The following is a 20,126-nucleotide window of genomic DNA, read 5'->3' as shown; positions in this document are numbered from 1 at the left end:
CGGCTTGAACATCAATAATTGAAAATGGCTATCTAGCAATAATCAACAACCAACTTGATGTGGCTTGAATAATTTTTATGCAAATATTGAATAATATGCTAATATTGTACAATTCAGCTGTGCAAAGCTCTTAGAAACTTACCCAGAAAGACTCACAGCCATACTCACTGCCAAAGGTGATTCTAATTGTCACGTTCTGACCTTTATTTCCTTTGTTTTGTCATTATTTAGTATGGTCAGGGCGTGAGTTGGGGTGGGCAGTCTGTTTGTTTTTCTATGTTTTGGGTATTTCTATGTATTTCTAGTATGGTTCTCAATCAGAGGCAGGTGTCATTAGTGGTCTCTGATTGAGAATCATACTTAGGTAGCCTGGGTTTCACTGCGTGTTTGTGGGTGATTGTTCCTGTCTCCGTGTTTGCACCAGATAGGGCTGTTTTAGGTTTTCACGTTTCTTGTTTTTGTTAGTCTGTTCATGTGAAGTGCTTTATTAAAGAACCATGAATAGAAAACACGCTGCGTTTTGGTCCGCCTCTCCTTCACCTCAAGAAAACCGTTACACTAATATGTACTGACTCAGGGGTGTGAATACTTATGTAAATTACATATTTCTGTATGAAATGTTCAATACATTTGCAAAAATTTCTAAAAACATGTTTTCACTTTGTCATTATTGGGTACTGTGTGTAGATCGGTGAGAAAAAAAAAATCTATTTAATCCCATTTTGAATTCAGGCTGTAACAACAAAATGTGGAATAAGTCAAGGGGTGTGAATACTTTCTGAAGGCACAGTAACTGTATCAACCATGTCCTACTTGAGAGATCACAGATCATTTGTGCATTTCACCTCTGCTTTTGAACATCAACATGCAGCTCCTCATCTCATTTTATCTTCCTTTCTTTCATCCCTCCCTCTTTTAATAAGGTACCGCTTCAGATGCAATATCTCAACATGGATATTCAGGCAAACACTGAGTATTAGAGAGCCTGGCTTGCTTTGAATATAATATATTTATTTCTATGCTTCATAGGTAGGTATTTGCATTTCCTTTACATTTATCTCTGCAATGCCATGGGGCTGTAGAATCTGTACATTAACCGAATGTATGACATTGTTCAGATTTGTATTTGTCTTGACAGCCGTTGTTCACTTGTTCTGCACATACCTCTTATAGCATTACTGAATGAAAACTGCTATTAGTGAGTACAGCACCATGATAAAGATGCAGTGTTAACTCAAATGCAGGATTGCATGTGACATTCAATTTAATGAACAGCAATATAGGACTGTCAGTGGTCAGTGGGGTTGCCCTGGTTACCTTGACGTTGACCACACTTTTGCCGTCCCAGGCCCAGCCTCTTTTAGTGAAGTAGTTGACTGTAGCAAACTCGATGAGGGCAGAGAACACAAAGGCGTAGCATACTGCGATGAACCAATCCATGGCCGTGGCGTAGGCCACCTTCGGCAGAGAGTTACGGGCACTGATACTGAGAGTCGTCATAGTGAGCACAGTGGTCACACCTGTGTCATCACAATAAGAGAAACGTGATCACCATCTAAATCAAAAATGTTGACAATTCATTTCAATGATTAATACTAGTAATTCCATCTGCAGTAAGTGAAGAGTACTGTAGTTTTTTCCTTGTTCACTTGTATTTCCATGTGTAACAGAAAATGGTATTTCCATCCACAATGACAATCGATTATTCATGTGGATGATTCTCTGGTAGGCTAAGTATTCCCACATGTAGTGGCAAACACCTCTATGTGTGTTGAATGAAGCATTCTTTCAAGATGTAACTACTGTGGCTGCTGTTACTGTGAAAACCTGGGGAAAACTCCTCACGCGCGAGCATTACAAAGCAAATGCCCATCCCCATACCATGCACAAAAATTAGGGCTGTCAAATTAATACAATAATTTAATAGAGTTAATGGCCCTAAAGAAAGCTTTTTCCACAAAAAAAACTGTGCATTGAGTTGCAGGCATACTATGCATTGATTGGGGACGGAAACACAAAATTAGACGGTTTTAATTTAATTTTCACAGTAAACACAAGTCACTAACATACAGCTTATTAACACTCCCGATGGTTAAGTAAGCCTACTCCATCTTATCAATATTCTTGAAGTGACACACACACACACACAAACACAGCTTTAAGTACTGTTAAGGCTTCAAACATTCTATATGAGTGTGACTATAGGAAAAAAGAGCGGGCTCTATGGATACAAAGTACAAAGAGCTTTTAAACTTGTCTAACAATGTTATGAAAGAACGGTTACCATCTGTACTGTTCAGATAACTTTACACCCATAGGCCTATACACTCTCCCGCCTACACCCTCCTCTCGCTCTTGCCTGGCAAGTACATTTTGCATGGCTCAGTGCCCGGGGTGAGCGGAGTTTGAACATTTTAGGCCATTCCGTTGGTCCTTCCGAAATCTCCATTCACCCAGGAAACGGGCCAGGCAAATCGAACTCTCCCACTTAATCCCGTTCTCATACACATCCTCACTTACACACACAATCATAATCACCCCACTCTTGCATATGCAGCCTACCTTTAAAGCATCTCTTTGAGTAGCCTATTCCTTTTCGTGATGTATTGTTGTCTCTACCTTCTTGCCCTTTGTGCTGTTGTCTGTGCCCAATAATGTTTGCACAATGTTTTGTGCTGCTACCATGTTGTGATGCTGCCATGTTGTTGTCATGTTGAAGTCATGTTGTGTTGCTACCATGCTGTGTTGTTGTCTTAGGTCTCTCTTTATGTTATGTTGTGGTGTCTCTTGTCATGATGTGTGTTTTGTCCTACATTTTTTTTAAAAATCCAAGTCCCCGTCCCCGCAATAAGCCTTTTGCCTTTTGGTAGGCCGTCATTGTAAATAAGAATGCCTGGTTAAATAATGTTTAAATAAAAAATTAAATGTCAGTTCTTCCTGTGGTCAAGTAACATAACTAGCTAGCTAAATATATTTTGTTATCAAACCCCCAAAAATAGTGGCTCGCAAGTGGCCCGTGACTTGCGCACAAATCTGCGGCAGAAAGAAAAACAGCTCTGGTAATATTGGGCATCATTTTTAAATTATTTTGGCTAGAGGCACAAGGTCTTCTGAGATGTAAAGGGGTTTCATGTTAAGGCGCAAGCATTGACTAGGTCATGTCTAGATGGGGTACAATTTGTCAAAATTATGTCAAAAGTAGTTTTTAGATAACCCTACGTTATTTACCCTGCTGCATAAATTCTCCGAAACCTAATATGACAAGTCAATTTTGACAAAATATGTGTCCCTTCTAGAAACACCCATTGATCGTAGCTGTGTTAAGTGTTGTGTTTTGCGCTTAAAAAGGGTCTGTGCGGAAACATGTGCACTTACGCCTTGATCACACCGACAGCATCATTGCATTTTAGTACACCCTAAGTACATTCATTTCCAATGGGCCGCTGTGTTTGCCTTGCAGCATTGCATTGAAGAGGCAGTTGCAGTTCGTTCTGTGTGGTGCATACGTTGGATTTATCGAATGTATTCATCAAACTGTATGTGTAGACGGCTTGACAGAAATGGTCTTGATGATGCTGCGTACCATTTTGCGCAAAGACGCTGTTGGTGTGATCGATGCGTTAAGATGCTGTGCAGTGAAGATATAAAGATGTGATTAATGGCGTCCCAAAAATGTACGCCGATAAACATGTAACGAGTTAAATGCGTTAACGCGTTTACTTTGACAGTCCTAACAAAAATAGTCTTTATATAACACAGTCCCAATATATAGATAAATATCTGGAAAAATATGTTTTACTGTTCAATTATCTCAAGTCAAAGGTGAGCTGTTGTCATGACCTTTTATGATGTCTTGCACATCATTTCTATGATGTGTTTAAGAAGGCATTTCGGCAGTGCAGTTCAAGTAAAGTATTACCAACAAGCTGATATGAAGTACTCGGCATGGTGCATAAAGACTATCAGGTGCTGGAGGACATGCGGGAATCCCACCCTATCAAACCACTCCAATGCTTTGAGAGGATAATGTGTTTTCCTTTTGATGTTGCATCACTCCAGACCTGTACTCCTACATACACGGGAATACACACAGAAATAACAAAGACATCCACCATATTTCCTCCGCTTCCTTGAGTTTCCTCGTAAATGATCAATAGGTGTCTCTCCCCCTCAAGTCCCTGTTCTATGAATTCAGTCAAAGCAAATACAAAGCATCTTCCTGTCTCTTTATTAATTGCCTGGCCTCATCATTTTCAGAGAGAAAAAATACACTTTGATTACTGCATTGCAGGTGAAGGTGAGAGGATAAACAAATCTGGACAAAACAAAACATGTTTTCCATTGACAATCTACACATTGTCATTGTGTACTCTAAACATGCAGACACAGGCATGTAAATAGACAACGAGTTATCATTTCTTCCTTCAAACCTCTGACTAAGATGACATTGACATTGAAATAATGGGTGTATTTTCCCCACATGGCTGCTGATGGATAGGTTTTTTTGTGGCTTTTTTTCATTGCATTTGAGGAAACATGAAACTACATCAAACATACCGCAGGCTAAAAGGGTAAAATAACAATCCTCTGATTGCGAGGATAAAACTCCCTGTGGGGATATGCTTTGGAGGCTTGAAGTGGTGACTACATAAATAATTTAACCAGAACACCACCACAGAGCAAGATCTCAGAACTGAGACAACAAGGAACACAGTTCTAAAAGGAATACTTTTCCTTAGATGGCCTTTGCTGAAAATCTGCATTATAGCGCAATTTATTTCCGATTGAGCCAATATATGCACCGTTTACCGTAAATGCAGTTTCTGCGAACACGAGAACAATGCCTTGACATTTCAATTGCACTACAGCGCAGATCTTCAGTGCTATGGATTGAATCAAGCCCTTAATGTTACAGTGTACTTGTGAGATATTTGTTAGGAGTTTGTCGATCATTGTTTATGTAACTCATTCCTAGCTACCACAGTGTTACAAGTTACAGTGTGCCTTTAAAGAGCAACTGAAGGCAATAAATAAGTTCTCTGGTAGAAAACGGCCAATGTGGCATCGATATTAGTCAGAAACAATTATTGTAGTGTCAAAATGTACTACAAAGTGTAAATAGGATCATTTTCGTCATAAAGTCTCATCCAAAACGGAGATTTGCGAGATAATTACAAAAAAAATTGTTTGTCACAGAATGAAGGGTACCGTAACAGTTTTCCTTGGGTTGGGTTTATTTCAATCCTGCCCACATGCCCACAGCTGGCAGCACCCAAGTAATCATCAATTCGGAGCGCAGCTGCATGGGACCCGATCGTAATGCCCATGGTCCATTTGGTTTGACATTCGATATCCCTATGGGGCTAGTTAGGGACCATCAGTTAAAGTACATTAGACAATCTTTTAAATGTCAATAGCTCCAAATTTCCATGACTTAAACTCAAACCAACTATACATTTTAGAAATTAATATGCAAATATTGAAAGCATTTAATGAGACAACTAAAGATATGCAACCTGAACATATTGCGTAATTTATTGACGGTCCCTAACTAGCAACAGAGCTAGGCTATTCAAAGTCAAATCAACTTTCACATGGTCGCACACCAGCCGGCTGAAGCTAATTGGTGAAAGAAGTTGGTTAGCTTGCTAGCTAGTCTAGCCTACTTCCAGACAAGACCTGGTTAGGTTATCTGGAAGGGTGAATGACTAACTGTGTACTGTTTTGGCAGAGCGAATGTACCATCGCTTCCCACGTTCGAACACACAAAAGAGACACCCACATCAAAGCACGCCTCGTTATCACTGGCATTTCATAATGAGGATAATTGAAACCGAGGCTAGATCAGGAGGTTCAGAGCCCCTTTCAAGCATATTCATAACAACTTCATGAAACCTGTTCACTCTTTCAGTGTAGAATGTGCCAAATCCCAATGAAAAGAAGGAGCAGTCGCCACAGTTCTTTGGCCCCTCTAGAAAGCTGGATTTAACAGCTATTATCTGAATATGAAATGTTTAATAACCTTGCATGAATAGCTAGACCAGGGTTTCCCAAGCTCGGGCCTCAGGACCCCAAGAGATGCACGTTTTGGTTTTTGCCCTAGCACTACACAGCTGATTCAAATAATAATTTAATCATCAAGCTTTGATAATTTGAATAAGTTTTGTAGTGTAAGTGCAAAAACCAAAACGTGCACTCCTTGGGGTCCTGAGGACCAAGTTTAATAAATGCTGAGCTAGACTGTCTCAATGAGTGATATTCATGAGAATTATAATTGAACATGTTTAGAATAGTTATCAATCTGTTTGATACACTGGAAGACTGAGGGAGAATTGTGAACAAATTAAAAGTATAGACAGAAAATCATGCAGGTGTTGAATTTGTATGGTGAGTTGACCCCAAAATGTAAACAATAAGAAAAAGAAAGGACTCATAATATAGAAGTATTCAAAGGAAAACAAATAGATGGATATACTATTTCCTAAAACTTTAGAAACTATTCTACAATAATTTAAACCAACAACAATGCATATAAAGACAAAACTGCAAAAGTTTTTTTTTCATATGTTGTCTGTTATGTTGGCAACCACAGGCATTTAGAGTAACTGATCTTTAATATGCCTGTGGTCTGTGTTTACATTGAGGGCTAAAGTGGTAGTTTGATGTTAAGTCAACTTAAAAGCCATGAATTTGCTCCTCTAAAAGGCCTATTAAAAACCATTCCAGTTCCCTTAATGTTAAACCATTCAACTGATACAGAACATAATCTTCATGTCATTAAGGTTGTGAATACACTGACTGGCTCTGAATACATGGAACTCCAATGCATAATTAGCGCTGATTAAATTAGGGGAATCTACATTATGGGGCAGACGGAGAGAGTGTATAGAAGCCCCAGTTTAGAGACCGACAGGTCCCTGACATTTCCAAATAGGATATAAGGGACTGGGCTTTTATTAATTTTTTATGGGGGTCGACTGGGCTTCTTGTGATAAGCATGCTGTGATGCTCTGATAGCGTTAGCCTGTCAGATGTAACACTCCTGCTCAGGGATAGGAGCGTATGTGCAGCATGTGACTTACTGTATCTGACCATTTGACCAGGCTGTTATTTAAGAGCAGGTGTTTGGCCTGACTGTAGAGTAACAGGTGTTTGAACTAGCTATGGTGGAATGCATTTTATCTGACAAGGGCTGATTGACTGGAAAAATTGAACATATGACGTGTTTGACTTGACCATCAATATGTTTGACCTGAACATTGAGGAGCACTCTCAACCACTAAGGAGCAGAGACTTCCAGTGGAATAATATGTTTTACTTGACTACATAGGCAAACATGTTCAGCCTGACTAAAGACAAAATCACATATGAGACGTTGCAAACATGGCACCGTTGTGGTAGTATTCGCTATTTGCTGTGATCAAGTAATTGTGTGAGAAAGTGCTTACCAAAGACAGTTCTGGCGGGTACAGACTCTCGGTTGAGCCAGAAGGAGACCTGGGAGAGGATGACGGTCATGATGCAGGGCAGGTAAGTCTGGATCACAAAGTAGCCAATCTTCCTCTTCAGGTGGAAGTGGGCTGTCATGACGGTGTACTCACCTACAGACAGGGAAGAAGCAGAACAAATACAGGTGAGAGTGTGGTGTGATAATTGTATTTTTTTATTTTTTGGTTCAGGAGATTGTCTCTGCTTGGTGTCGCTGCTCAGATCCAATAATGGGTACTGGTGTAGACTCATCAACTAGAAAACACACACTCACAGGTTACTATTACTTGTGAGTGTGGGTTTTCATTTTCCAGTTGATGTTTCCTTTCCAACCCTTCACCAAAATACTTTTCTTTAAAATACTATTTGATTCGAGCACACCATTTTTTGATTATTCTGGTCTAGACTCACCTGTGCTTGATTTAATGGTCTCTGTCCCGACAGTTTGGCCCTGAAGGTGATACTGGTTCAGTCTGGATCCATCTCCTGCTACCTCCACTGACGCTGATGCATTTCGAGTCCAAATGTACGTCACTTCAGCCATTGTGTAAGCATCTGCAGAAAGTAATACAGGTCAATAAGTCTGCACAATAAGTTTGGCGCAACAGCTGATTGGCAAATGTACTGTAAATTGATTAATTGTAATTGTGACTAAACTAAACAAAATAAGAAGAAACTGTACTATGAAACAAAGATAAATTATATAAAGGATGATAATAAAAAGTTTTGGAGCACATTAAAAGAAATTTGGGGCAAAAAGGCGAACTCAGCTACATACTGTACTTCATTGAATCAGATAGCTCATTCATCACAAAACCCTCTGATATTGCCAACTACTTTAATGACTTTTTCATTGGCAAGATTAGCAAACTTAGGCATGACATGCCAACAACAAACTCTGAACCTTCAAAGCCAAACATAGCCATCCAAATACACCTCTGCTGTCTTCAACCAGGATCTCAGCGATCACTGCCTCATTGCCTGCGTCCGTAATGGGTCTGTGGTCAAGCGACCATCACTCATTACTGTCTCCCTAAAACACTTCAGCGTGCAGGGCTTTGTCAATTGACCTGGCCCAGGTATCCTAGAAGGATATTGACCCCATTCTGTCAGTAGAGGATGCCTGGTTATTCTTTAAAAGGGCTTTCCTCACCATCTTAAATAAGGATGCCCCATGCAAAAAAAGTTAGAACCAGGAACAGATATAGCCCTTGGTTCACTCCAGACCTGACTACCCTTGACCAGCACAAAAACATCCTGTGGCACACGGCATTAGCATCGAATAGCCCCTGCCATATACAGTACAACTTTTCGGGGAAGTTAGGAACCATTATACACAGGCAGTTAGGAAAGCAAAGGCTAGCTTTTTCAAACAGAAATTTGCATCCTGTAGCACTAACTCCAAAAAGTTCTGGGACACTAGAGTCCATGGAGAATAAGAGCACCTCCTCCCAGCTGCCCACTGCACTGAGGCTAGGAAACACTGTCACCACCGATAAATTCGCGAAAATTGAGAATTTCAATAAGCATTTTTCAGCCCTGCACCTCTCACTGCAACTTGCCCAAGCCTCCCCCATTTCTCCTTCACCCAAATCCAGATAGCTGATGTTCTGAAAGAGCTGCAAAATTTGGGCCACTAGCAGGGCTAGACAATCTGGACCGTCTCTTGCTAAAATTATCCACCCGAATTCTTGCAACCCATATTACTAGCTTGTTCAACCTCTTTCGTATTGTCTGAGATCCCCAAAGATTGGAAAGCTGCCGCGGTCATCCCCCTCTTCAAAGGCGGAGACACTCTAGACCCAAACTACTACAGACCTATATCTATCCTACCCTGCCTTTTTAAGGTCTTCGAAAGCCAAACAGATCACTGACCATTTCGAATCCCACCGTACCTTATCTGCTATGCAATCTGGTTTCCGAGCTGGTCATGGGTGCACCTCAGCCACGCTCAAGGTCCTAAACAATATCATAACCGCCATCGGTAAGAAACAATACTGTGCAGCCCTATTCATAGACCTGGCCAAGGCTTTCGACTCTGTCAATCACCACATCCTCATCGGTAGACTCGATAGCCTTGGTTTCTCAAATGATTGCCTCGCCTGGTTCACCAACTACTTCTCTGATAGAGTTCAGTGTGTCAAATTGGAGGGCCTATTGTCCGGGCCTCTGGCAGTCTCTATGGGGGTGCCACAGGGTTCAATTCTCAGGCCGACTCTTTTCTCTGTATACATCAATGATGTCGCTCCTGCTGCTGGTGATTCTCTGATCAACCTCTACGCAGACGACACCATTCTGTATACTTCTGGCCCTTCTTTGGACACTGTGTTAACTAACCTCCAGATGAGCTTCAATGCCATACAACTCTCCTTCCGTGGCCTCCAACTGCTCTTAAATGCAAGCAAAACCAAATGCATGCTCTTCAACCGATCGCTGCCCACACTTACCCACCCGTCTAGCAACACTGCTCTGGACGGTTCTGACTTAGAATATGTGGACAACTACAAATACCTAGGTGTCTGGTTAGACTGTAAACTCTCCTTCCAGACTTACATTAAGCATCCCCAATCAAAAATGAAATCTAGAATCTGCTTCCTATTTCGCAACAAAGCAGCCTTCACTCACGCTGCCAAACATACCCTAGTAAAACTGAGCCTCCAACACTCGACTCAGCAAATTGGATGCAGTCTATCACAGTGCCATCCGTTTTGTCACCAAAGCCCCATATACCACCACTGCGACCTGTATGTTCTCGTTGGCTGGCCCTCGCTTCATATCCGTTGTCAAACCCACTGGCTCCAGGTCATCTATAAGTCGTTGCTAGGTAAAACCCCACCTTATCTCAGCTCGCTGGTCACCATAGCAGCACCCACCCACAGCACGCGCTCCAGCAGGTATATTTCACTGGTCACCCCTAAAGCCAATTTCTCCTTCAACCGCCTTTCCTTCCAGTTCTCTGCTGCCAATGACTGGAATGAACTGCAAAGATCACTGAAGCTGCAGACTCATATCTCCCTCACTAGCTTTAAGCACCAGCTGCCAGAGCAGCTCACAGATCACTGCACATAGCCAATCTGTAAATAGCCCATCCAACTACCTCATCACCATATTGTTATTTATTTTGCTCCTTTGCACACTCACCTTCTGCACATCTATCACCCCAGTGTTTATTTTGACATACTGTAATAATTTCACCACTATGGCCTATTTATTGCCTCACCCCCTTATCCTACCTCATTTGCACACACTGTATATAGACTCTCTATTGTATTATTGACTGTATGTTTGTTTATTCCATGTGTAACTCTGTGTTGTTGTTTGTGTCGCACTGCTTTGCTTTAGCTTGGCCAGGTCGCAGTTGTAAATGAGAACTTGTTATCAACTAGCCTACCTGTTTAAATAAAGGTGAAATAAAAAAAATATATTTAAAAAAAATACATAACTGACCAAATTATATTAAATTATGAAAGACAAGCATTGTAATTTTGAATTAGGACCAAGTGAAGAGATAGTACTTTTAAAAGTGTATTTGTATTTTCATAATCTAGTCAATTTTGACATTATAGCTGGCCTATTTAATGGGAAACCGCTCAGTTCTTCCTCCAGGACAAGACTCTTGGCAATAAAAGTCAACCTGTGATTAAAGTAAGGGATTTGGTTATTAATTGCATACCTCTCTGGCTGTAACGGTCATCGGTGGAAGAAGGTGAGGACCAAAGCGCAGCGTGGTACATGTTCATGTTATTTATTTAAACTGAACACTATCAAACAAAGAAACAAAAAGCACAACCGAAACAGCTCCGTCACGTGCAAAACACACTAAACAGAAAATAATCACCCACGAAACACAGGTGGGAAAAGGCTACCTAAGTATGATTCTCAATCAGAGACAACTAATGACACCTGCCTCTGATTGAGAACCATACCAGGCCAAACACAAAACACAACATAGAAAAACAAACATAGACAACCCACCCAACTCACGCCCTGACCATACTAAAACAAAGACATAACAAAAGAACTAAGGTCAGTACCCCCCCCCCCCCTCCCCCTCCTATAGGGGAGGGTCTGGGTGGGTGTCTGTCCGCGGTGGCGGCTCTGGCGCGGGACGTGGACCCCACTCCATCATAGTCTTTACCCGCTTCTTAACCCGCCTCCGTGGAGCCTTTTGAGCAGCGATCCTCGCCTCCAACCTCGGACTGGGGACCCTAGCAACGTGTCCCGAATGGACGGGAGATTCCGGCAGCGCCGGACAGGAGGGAGTGAAGGGCGATTCCGGCAGCACCGGACCAGCGGGAGACTCAGGCAGCTCCGACGTGAAAGGCGGCTCCGTCAGCTCAGGACAGACGGGCGGCTCCGGCAGCTCAGGACAGACGGGCGGCTCCGTCAGCTCAGGACAGACGGGCGGCTCCGTCAGCTCAGGACAGACGGGCGGCTCCGGCAGCTCAGGACAGACGTGCGGCTCCGGCAGCTCAGGACAGACGTGCGCCTCACGGCATAACACAGTGCCTGCCCGGTCCACCCCTCTCCATGGTAAGCACTTAGAGTTGCCTCCTCATACCACCGCTGCTCAGCTTTCGCTGCCTCCAGCTCTGCCTTGGGGCGGCGATATTCCCCAGACTGTGTCCGGGGTCCTTCTCCGTCCAGAATCTCATCCCATGTCCATGAGTCCTGAGATTTCTGCTGCTGCCCGATACCACGCTGCTTGGTCCTTTGGTGGTGGGTGATTCTGTAATGGTTGTCGGTGGAAGAAGGTGAGGACCAAAGCGCAGCGTGGTACTTGTTCATGTTATTTATTTAAACTGAACACTATCAAATAAAGAAACAAAAAGCACAACCGAAACAGCTCCGTCACGTGCAAAACACACTAAACAGAAAATAATCACCCACGAAACACAGGTGGGAAAAGGCTACCTAAGTATGATTCTCAATCAGAGACAACTAAAGACACCTGCCTCTGATTGAGAACCATACCAGGACAAACACAAAACACAACATAGAAAAACGAACATAGACAACCCACCCAACTCACGCCCTGACCATACTAAAACAAGGTCAGAATGTGACACTGGCTCCCTGTTGCTGTGCGTGCCGTGCCACCTTTGAAATGCCGGAGTTAGATATGCCGGCTTCAGTAACAAAGAAATCCTTGCTCTTTTAGCACATCATTATCACTGGTGCGTCAATATAAGTAATAATAAAAAATCCACATCAAAATACGTCAGTTTACGCTAGAGATATGTTTTTTTGCATCGTCTGCGAAGGTAGACAAAACCACAGCGGTGTTTGACAGACCATGAAACATCCCGACAATCGCTATAGCATTTCACTCTATGGAAAGGGGAGATTCTCACAAACACTATGGTGTTCTCCATTTTGCTCTATAACCCCCACAAGTGTGACAGAGTCGTCTGAAGGTAACCATACCGGTTAAAATTTGTTATGGAATTTTGGAGGTCATTTTGTGCCTACCATAAAAAAGGGGTTATGTGTAAAAAAAATAAAAAATAAAGTATATATAATTAAGTATAGGACAGATACTTCAAACCCTTATTCCTCATGATCTTTTTTCCATTTATGGATGTGTTATTTGTGGCGGCAGGTAGCCCAGTGGTTAGAGCGTTGGGCCAGTAACCAAAAGTTTGCTAGATCAAATTCCTGAGCTGACAAGGTAAAACATCTGTTGTTCTACCCCTGAACAAGGCAGTTAACCTGCTGTTCCTAGGCTATCATTGTAAATAATAATTTTTCTTAAATGACTTGCCTAATTAAATAAAATAAATGGGATGTGGTACTAAAGGCTAAATGTCGTACCCCCCAAAAAAATATTATTATAATTATTAGGACCTGGAAGAGGTTGAGGTTCTTTTCAGAAGGAGGAACCACACAGACTTGGATGAGGTATTTTATCCAAGTCGATGTGGTTACATACATAGGTAAAGATGGGTGGGTTGTGTGTGTATGCAGGTGTTGTGTGTGGGTGTTAAAAAGTAGGGGCAAAACAAACAAATGGCCATCAATCTAATGATCTAATACACTTGTTAGAACAGGTGTCACTGTGCACGCACGCTTATCAGTCTAATTATCTAATAACTCAGTTCAAACAGGTGTCACCTCACGTGCGCACGCACACATCAAGTTTCCACCTGAAAACTTCATACTATAGGCATATGCTCTTCTAAAGGCCATGGTGCATTATGAGCGCAAACAAAAAACTTTCTTGGCTCTGTCACTGACTGCGAAGAGACCTGGGGTTCCTCAATCACACCTCGATCACACGTCATTGCATTTTGGTACACCAGAAGTACATTAATTTCCAATGGAACGCTGTGCTTGCCTTGCAGCACTGCCTTGCAGCACTGCCTTGCAGCACTGCCTTGCAGCACTGCCTTGCAGCACTGCCTTGCAGCACTGCCTTGCAGAGGTAAATATGTTGAAAAACAGTCAACAAGTGCTCAGCATATGTGGGATCTCCTTCAAGACTGTTGGAAAAGCATTCCAGGTGAAGCTGGTTGAGATAATGCCAAGAGTGTTCAAAGCTATTATCAAGACAAAGGGTGGCTACTTTGAATCATCTGAACTCTAAAATATATTTTGGTTGGTTTAACACTTTTCTGGTTACTACATGATTCCATATGTGTTATTTCATAGTTCTGATGTCTTCACTATTATTCTACAATGTAGAAAATAGTCAAAAGAAAAACCCTTGAATGAGTAGGTGTGTCCAAACTTTTGACTGGTACTGTATGTTGCACACATATCTAGATGATACTGGGTACCATTTTGCACAATGGTGCTGTAGGTGTGTTCGAGGCATTATGTATTGATCACACCGACAGCGTCATTGCTTAAAATGGTACACAGCATCAATAGGATGTGTGTGCAACAAAAGTTCAACTTTCTGCTGTCATTTCTGTCAAGCCATCTATGCATACAGTTTAACGCATATGTTCGATAAATCCAACTATGCACCAGACAAAATACCTCTGCAATGCATTTCTGTAAGGCAAACACCGTGTTACATTGGAAATGCATGTACTTCGATGTACTAAAATGCAGTGACACTGACGAACTTTGTTACATTACACCCACAACGGAGTGGAAACGCAACGCGCCCTTGTGATTGAAGGCTCCGTTGCGAGAAGGACAGAGCATACTTTGAAATTGTTCTAACTTTGAGTCATTTTCAGTCCGTCAAAGAACAGGAAGCTACCAAACCATAGAAGCTACCAAACCATATTGAAGGCTTTATGGGCTCGCTAGCAACTTTACCCATTCCATAAAAGTGAGTAATATTTTAATATAAATGTTAAATAATACCCATTATATTATATGACTTGCCTTCAGTTGAAGTTTATTGTGATGATAATTATTATAAAAACCAAAAGTCATTACTAGGTGAGGTTGCTAGCTACAATGGTACATTCAACCTAGCATTGGCTTTTAGCTAGCTCGACATGCTATAAAGTTAGAGAAACAAGTTGAGGATAAAATAACTAAACAAAACATGTTTTATTATCACCTGAAACAATATATTTACCCTGTCTTGGATAAATAGGTCATATTTAGCAATCTCCCACAATAAATACAATCTCTGACGAGAGATAGCGTGGCCTCTATCTTGCATTACAATCACTACACTTGTCTGATCAGTAGTGGGGCGAGACTCCATGAAGATGACATATGCATTACACCATGATATAAAAGGGGTATTAGTCACTGTCAGTCTGCCCTCTGAATTTGATAAAATGTTCTCCTGTGTAGCTTAGGCGAACACCTTGCATAGACTACAGACAGTAGCTTAGAGAGTCTTATAGCTAGGCCTATATGAGAAAAAAAAAGTTCAGAATAGAGGGGAATAAAACATCTGTGCATAATGGCAACCATTAATGACCTTATCCATGGTGTTTTACTAACAGTTGTATTTCCTTCTAATGACTATAGGCTAGGATATGTGAGCACACCCAATTAAACAAATTATCTTGGGATCCTGAAGACCGGGGGCTATGCGTGTATGTGTCTCATGTCTAGCTGCTACAACACAGCTATTTTGCAGCCCATTATAAACCTATAGCACCTGTCTGTGGGAGAAGAGGCATCTCAAGGACCACTCCTTCATGTGCAAAGCAGCTATTCTTAGGCTCTGTTTGAATATATTAATGGATTGATTCTCCCTTTCTTGAAATAATCGTTGATATAAATACAGGCCTATTAGATCAATGATGATCAATGAGCATAGGCTATATATAAAGAAATAATCACTGATCTGACATGACTTGGTTGGTAGTCTAGAGTAAAATCTCCTTCACTATCCATCTATTGGTGATGTCTTCAAGGAAGGGAGGAATGAAGGACAAATGGGTAATCCCAAAACAGGGGCATTGTCTCCGTTATAGGCTATTTGCCTCAGCTATATACCGCTAACTTAGGTTACCACTTGTTCACCTTATAGAGCCAAGTGTCTAGACCTATTAGATAATGGACTGTAAAATTGCTGTCTCAGACGGGGCTTTGCCCAAACTCCCTGCCCCGTGACTATGCAAGGTCAATGACAGGGGTTTTGGTGCAGCCATTGAGCCCGACTGAGACGCACAATCCTCCTCCACGCAATCCTTCTCCACGCAATCCGTGACTTACATTCACAAGATTATAAACCTAGGCCTGTGAGATTACTTGGAAGTGTACATAAAATACCATGCCATTATGCACAAATGTGTAAGTTAATAGAACCATCAGTTCTATTAGCCAATGTGTAATCACTGGAAAAAAAATTGATGATCTACGGTGGAGACTATCCTACCAACGAGATATTAGAAACTGTAATATCTTATGTTTCACCGAGTCATGGCTGAACGACGACACGGATAACATAGAGCTGTCTGGGTTTTCCGTACATCGGCAGGACAGAGCAGCTACGTCTGGTAAGACAAGGGGCGGGGGTGTGTGTCTATTTGTCAATAACTGCTGGTGCGCGATGTCTATATTAAAATAAGTCTTGAGGTATTGCTCGCCTGAGGTAGAGTACCTCATGGTAGATAGTGTGGTCTACAGCTTATCAAGAGAGTTCTGATCTAAATTATTCATAGCAGTCTATTTACCACCACAAACCAATGCTGGCACTAAGATCACACTCAACAAGCTGTTTAAGGCCAAAAGCAAACAAGAAAATTCTCATCCAGAAGCGACACTCCTAGTGGCAGGGGACTTTAATGCAGGCAAACTTAAATCCGTTTTACCTCATTTTTTACCACTATTTCACATGTGCAACCACAGGGAAAAAAACTCTAGACCACCTTTACTCCACACACAGAGAAGCATATAAAGCTCTCCCTTGCCCTCCATTTGGCAAATCTGACCATAACGCTATCCTCCTGAATCCTGTTTACAAGCAAAAACTAAAGCAGGAAGTGGTCAGAATGCTAAGCTACAGGACTGTTTTGCAAGCACAGACTGGAATATGTTCTGTGATTCATCCAATGGCATTGAGGAGTATACCCAGGTGGGGACAGCCTAAGGGTAGGCAACAGCCTAAGGGTATGCAACAACACATCTGCCACGCTGATTCTCAACACCGGGGCCCCTCAGGGGTGCCTGCTCAAATCCCTGAGCTGACAAGGTCAAAATCTGTCGTTCTGCCCCTGAACAAGGCAGGTAACCCACAGTCCCTAGGCTGTCATTGAAAATAAGAATTTGTTCTTAACTGACTTGCCTAGGTAAATTTAAACATTGACGGGGCTGTAGTGGAGTTGGTTGAGAATTTCAAGTTCCTTGGTGTACAGATCACCCACAAACTATCATGGTCCAGACACACCAAGACAGTCATGAAGAGGGCACAACAACACCCTTCCCCCCCCCCCTCAGGAGAGTGAAATTATGAGGCATGGGTCCCCAGATCCTCAAAAAGTACTACAGGTGCACCATTGAGAGCATCCTGACTGCTCTCAACTGCTCGGCATACGACCATAAGGCGCTACAGAGAGTACGGTAGGGAGTACGGCCCAATGCATCACTGGGGACAAGCTGGCTGCCCTCCAGGACCTATATACTAGGTGGTGTCAGAGGAAGGACGAAAAATTGTCAAAGACTCCAGTCACCCAAGTCATAGACTGTTCTCTCTGCTACCTCATGGCAAGCGGTACAGCAGCGCCAACTCTAGGTCCAAAAGGCTCCTTAACAGCTTCTACCCCCAAGCTATAAGACTGCTGAACAATTCATCAAATGGCCACGCTGACAATTTACATTGACCCCCCTTTGTTTTTACACTGCTGCTACTCAATGTTTATTATCTATGCATAGTCACTTTACCCCTGCCTACATGTACAAATTACCTTGACTAACCTGTACCCCTGCACATTGACTCAGTACCGGTACCCCCTGTATATAGCCTCGTTATTGTTATGTCATTTTATTGTGTTACTATTTATTTTATTTTTTACCATATTTTATTTAGTAAATATTTTCTCTATTTCTTGAACTGCATTGTTGGTTAAGGGCTTGTAAAGTAAGCATTCGGCCGCACGTGACAAATATTATTTTATTTTACCTTTCGTTTCAACAAATAGGCTGCTGGCCTAGCTGTTACTCTCTACGATACTATGCAAGGTGGTGGCATACAGAGGGGATTGAGGATAACATTGTAGTGAATTCGAAGGGCACCATGACAGGGAATGATGCACACAACTCCATGTCTCTTCGCAATCAGTGACAGTACCAAGATAGTTAACTTGTGTTCTGACAACGCACTATGCATGGCCGTTAAGAATACAACCCACCCGTCTCTACCTAGGTATGTAACCGCACGGTGTGGTTCCTCCTTCTGAGAATAATCTGTGGCACAACCTCTTCCAGGTCCTAATACTTTTACTAAAGCCAATTCTAAAGTCTAGTTTCACCAGGTCATCTAATGCAAGCATTTCAACAGTGGTGCACACAGCAACAGGGAGCCAGGAAGACATGCCAATAACCAAATCGAACCAAACTTTATTCTCAAAATTTTATCGAGTTTTTCTTGAATTTTACCACTTTATTCTCAAAATATTGCCACTTTATTAGATTAATTTAATTTAAACTTTATTCCCAAAAAGTATTTAAAGTTTTAAAGTACTACACATGTAAAAATAGTAATAATCCAAGTACCAACAGCAATCACATTTATTATTTTGTTCTCTTCACTTGGCCCTAATTCTCTTCCGTAGTGTGTGGTAAAGGTTAAAAAAAAGAAAGAAGATTGTTGTCTATCAATAATGACAAACCACCTGGTACTGACAACTTACTGAGGATGATTGCGGACTATATTGCCACCCTTTTTTGCCATCTCTTCAGTCTAAGTCTACAGGGAAGTGTGTGCCCTCAGGCCCTCAGGGAAGCGTAAGTCATTCCGTTACCCAAGAATAGCAGCAAAGCATCCTTTACCGTTTCAAACAGCTGACCAATCAGCCTGGTACCGACCCTTTTTGAGAAAAAATGTGTTGACCAGATACAAAGAAAATTAACAACTGACTTTCACCACGCTTATAGTGAAAGGCTGCACAGCAAAAAGAAGCCACTGCTCCAAAACCATCATAAAAAAGCCAGACTATGGTTTGCAACTGCACATGGGGACAAGGATCATACTTTTTGGAGAAATGTCCTCTAGTCTGATGAAAGAAAAATACAACTGTTTGGCCATAATGACCATCGTTAGGTTTGGAAGAAAAAAGGGGAGCGCTTACAAGCCGAAGAACACCATCCCAACCGTGAAGCACGGGGGTGGCAGCATCATTTTGTGGGGGTGCTTTGCTGCAGGAGGCACTGGTGCACATCACAAAATAAATGGCATCATGAGGAAGGAGAATTATGTGGATATATTGAAGCAACATCTCAAGACATCAGTCAGGAAGTGAAAGCTTGGTAGCAAATTGGTCTTCCAAATGGACAGTACCACAAGCATACTTCCAAAGCTGTGGCAAAATGGCTTAAGGACAACAAAGTCAAGGTATTGGAGTGGCCATCACAAAGCCCTGACCTCAATCTCATAGAAAATCTGTGGACAGAACTAAAAAAGTGTGTGCGAGCAAGAAGGCCTACAAACCTGACTCAGTTACACCAACTCTGTCAGGAGAAATGGGCCAAAATTCACCCAATTTACTGTGGGAAGCTTGTGGAAGGCTACCCGAAATGTTTGACCCAAGTTAAACAATTTAAAGGCAATGCTACCAAATACTAATTTGGTATGTAAACTTCTGACTCACTGGGAATGGCATGAAATAAATAAACGCTGAAATAAATCATTCTTTCTACTATTATTCTGACATTTCACATTCTTAAAATAAAGTGGTGATCCAAACTGACCTAAAACAGGGAATTTTTACTAGGATTAAATGTCAGGAATTGTAAAAAACTGAGTATAAATGCATTTGGCTAAGGTGTTTGTAAACTTCTGACTTGAACTGTATGTCGATATAGGACTTGTTTTACTGTGGATATAGATACTTTTGTACCTGTTTCCTCCAGCATCTTCACAAGGTTATTTGCTGTTGTTCTGGGATTAATTTGCACTTTTCGCACCAAAGTACATTCATCTCTAGGAGACAGAACGTGTCTCCTTCCTGAGTGGTATGATGGCTACGTGGTCCCATGGTGTTTATACTTGTGTACTA

General features: G+C 41.8%; 1 protein-coding gene across 1 annotated transcript in view; it reads right to left on the bottom strand.

Moving 5' to 3' along the window:
- Nucleotides 1-20,126, bottom strand: part of LOC139375127 (gamma-aminobutyric acid receptor subunit alpha-2-like) — a 42,067-nt gene that overhangs the window by 3,540 nt on the left and 18,401 nt on the right. The window contains exons 7-9 of the mRNA XM_071116611.1: nucleotides 7,900-8,043; nucleotides 7,449-7,601; nucleotides 1,318-1,520 (exon numbers count right to left, since the gene is read on the bottom strand). Coding sequence (XP_070972712.1) covers nucleotides 1,318-1,520; nucleotides 7,449-7,601; nucleotides 7,900-8,043 — 500 coding nt within the window. The remainder of the gene's footprint in view (nucleotides 1-1,317; nucleotides 1,521-7,448; nucleotides 7,602-7,899; nucleotides 8,044-20,126) is intronic.

The sequence above is a fragment of the Oncorhynchus clarkii genome, chromosome 19 (genome assembly GCF_045791955.1).
Source record: "Oncorhynchus clarkii lewisi isolate Uvic-CL-2024 chromosome 19, UVic_Ocla_1.0, whole genome shotgun sequence".
Classification (NCBI taxonomy): domain Eukaryota; kingdom Metazoa; phylum Chordata; class Actinopteri; order Salmoniformes; family Salmonidae; genus Oncorhynchus; species Oncorhynchus clarkii.
Note: the sequence above shows the minus strand (reverse complement) of the source record. Positions and strands in the feature narration are given on the sequence as shown.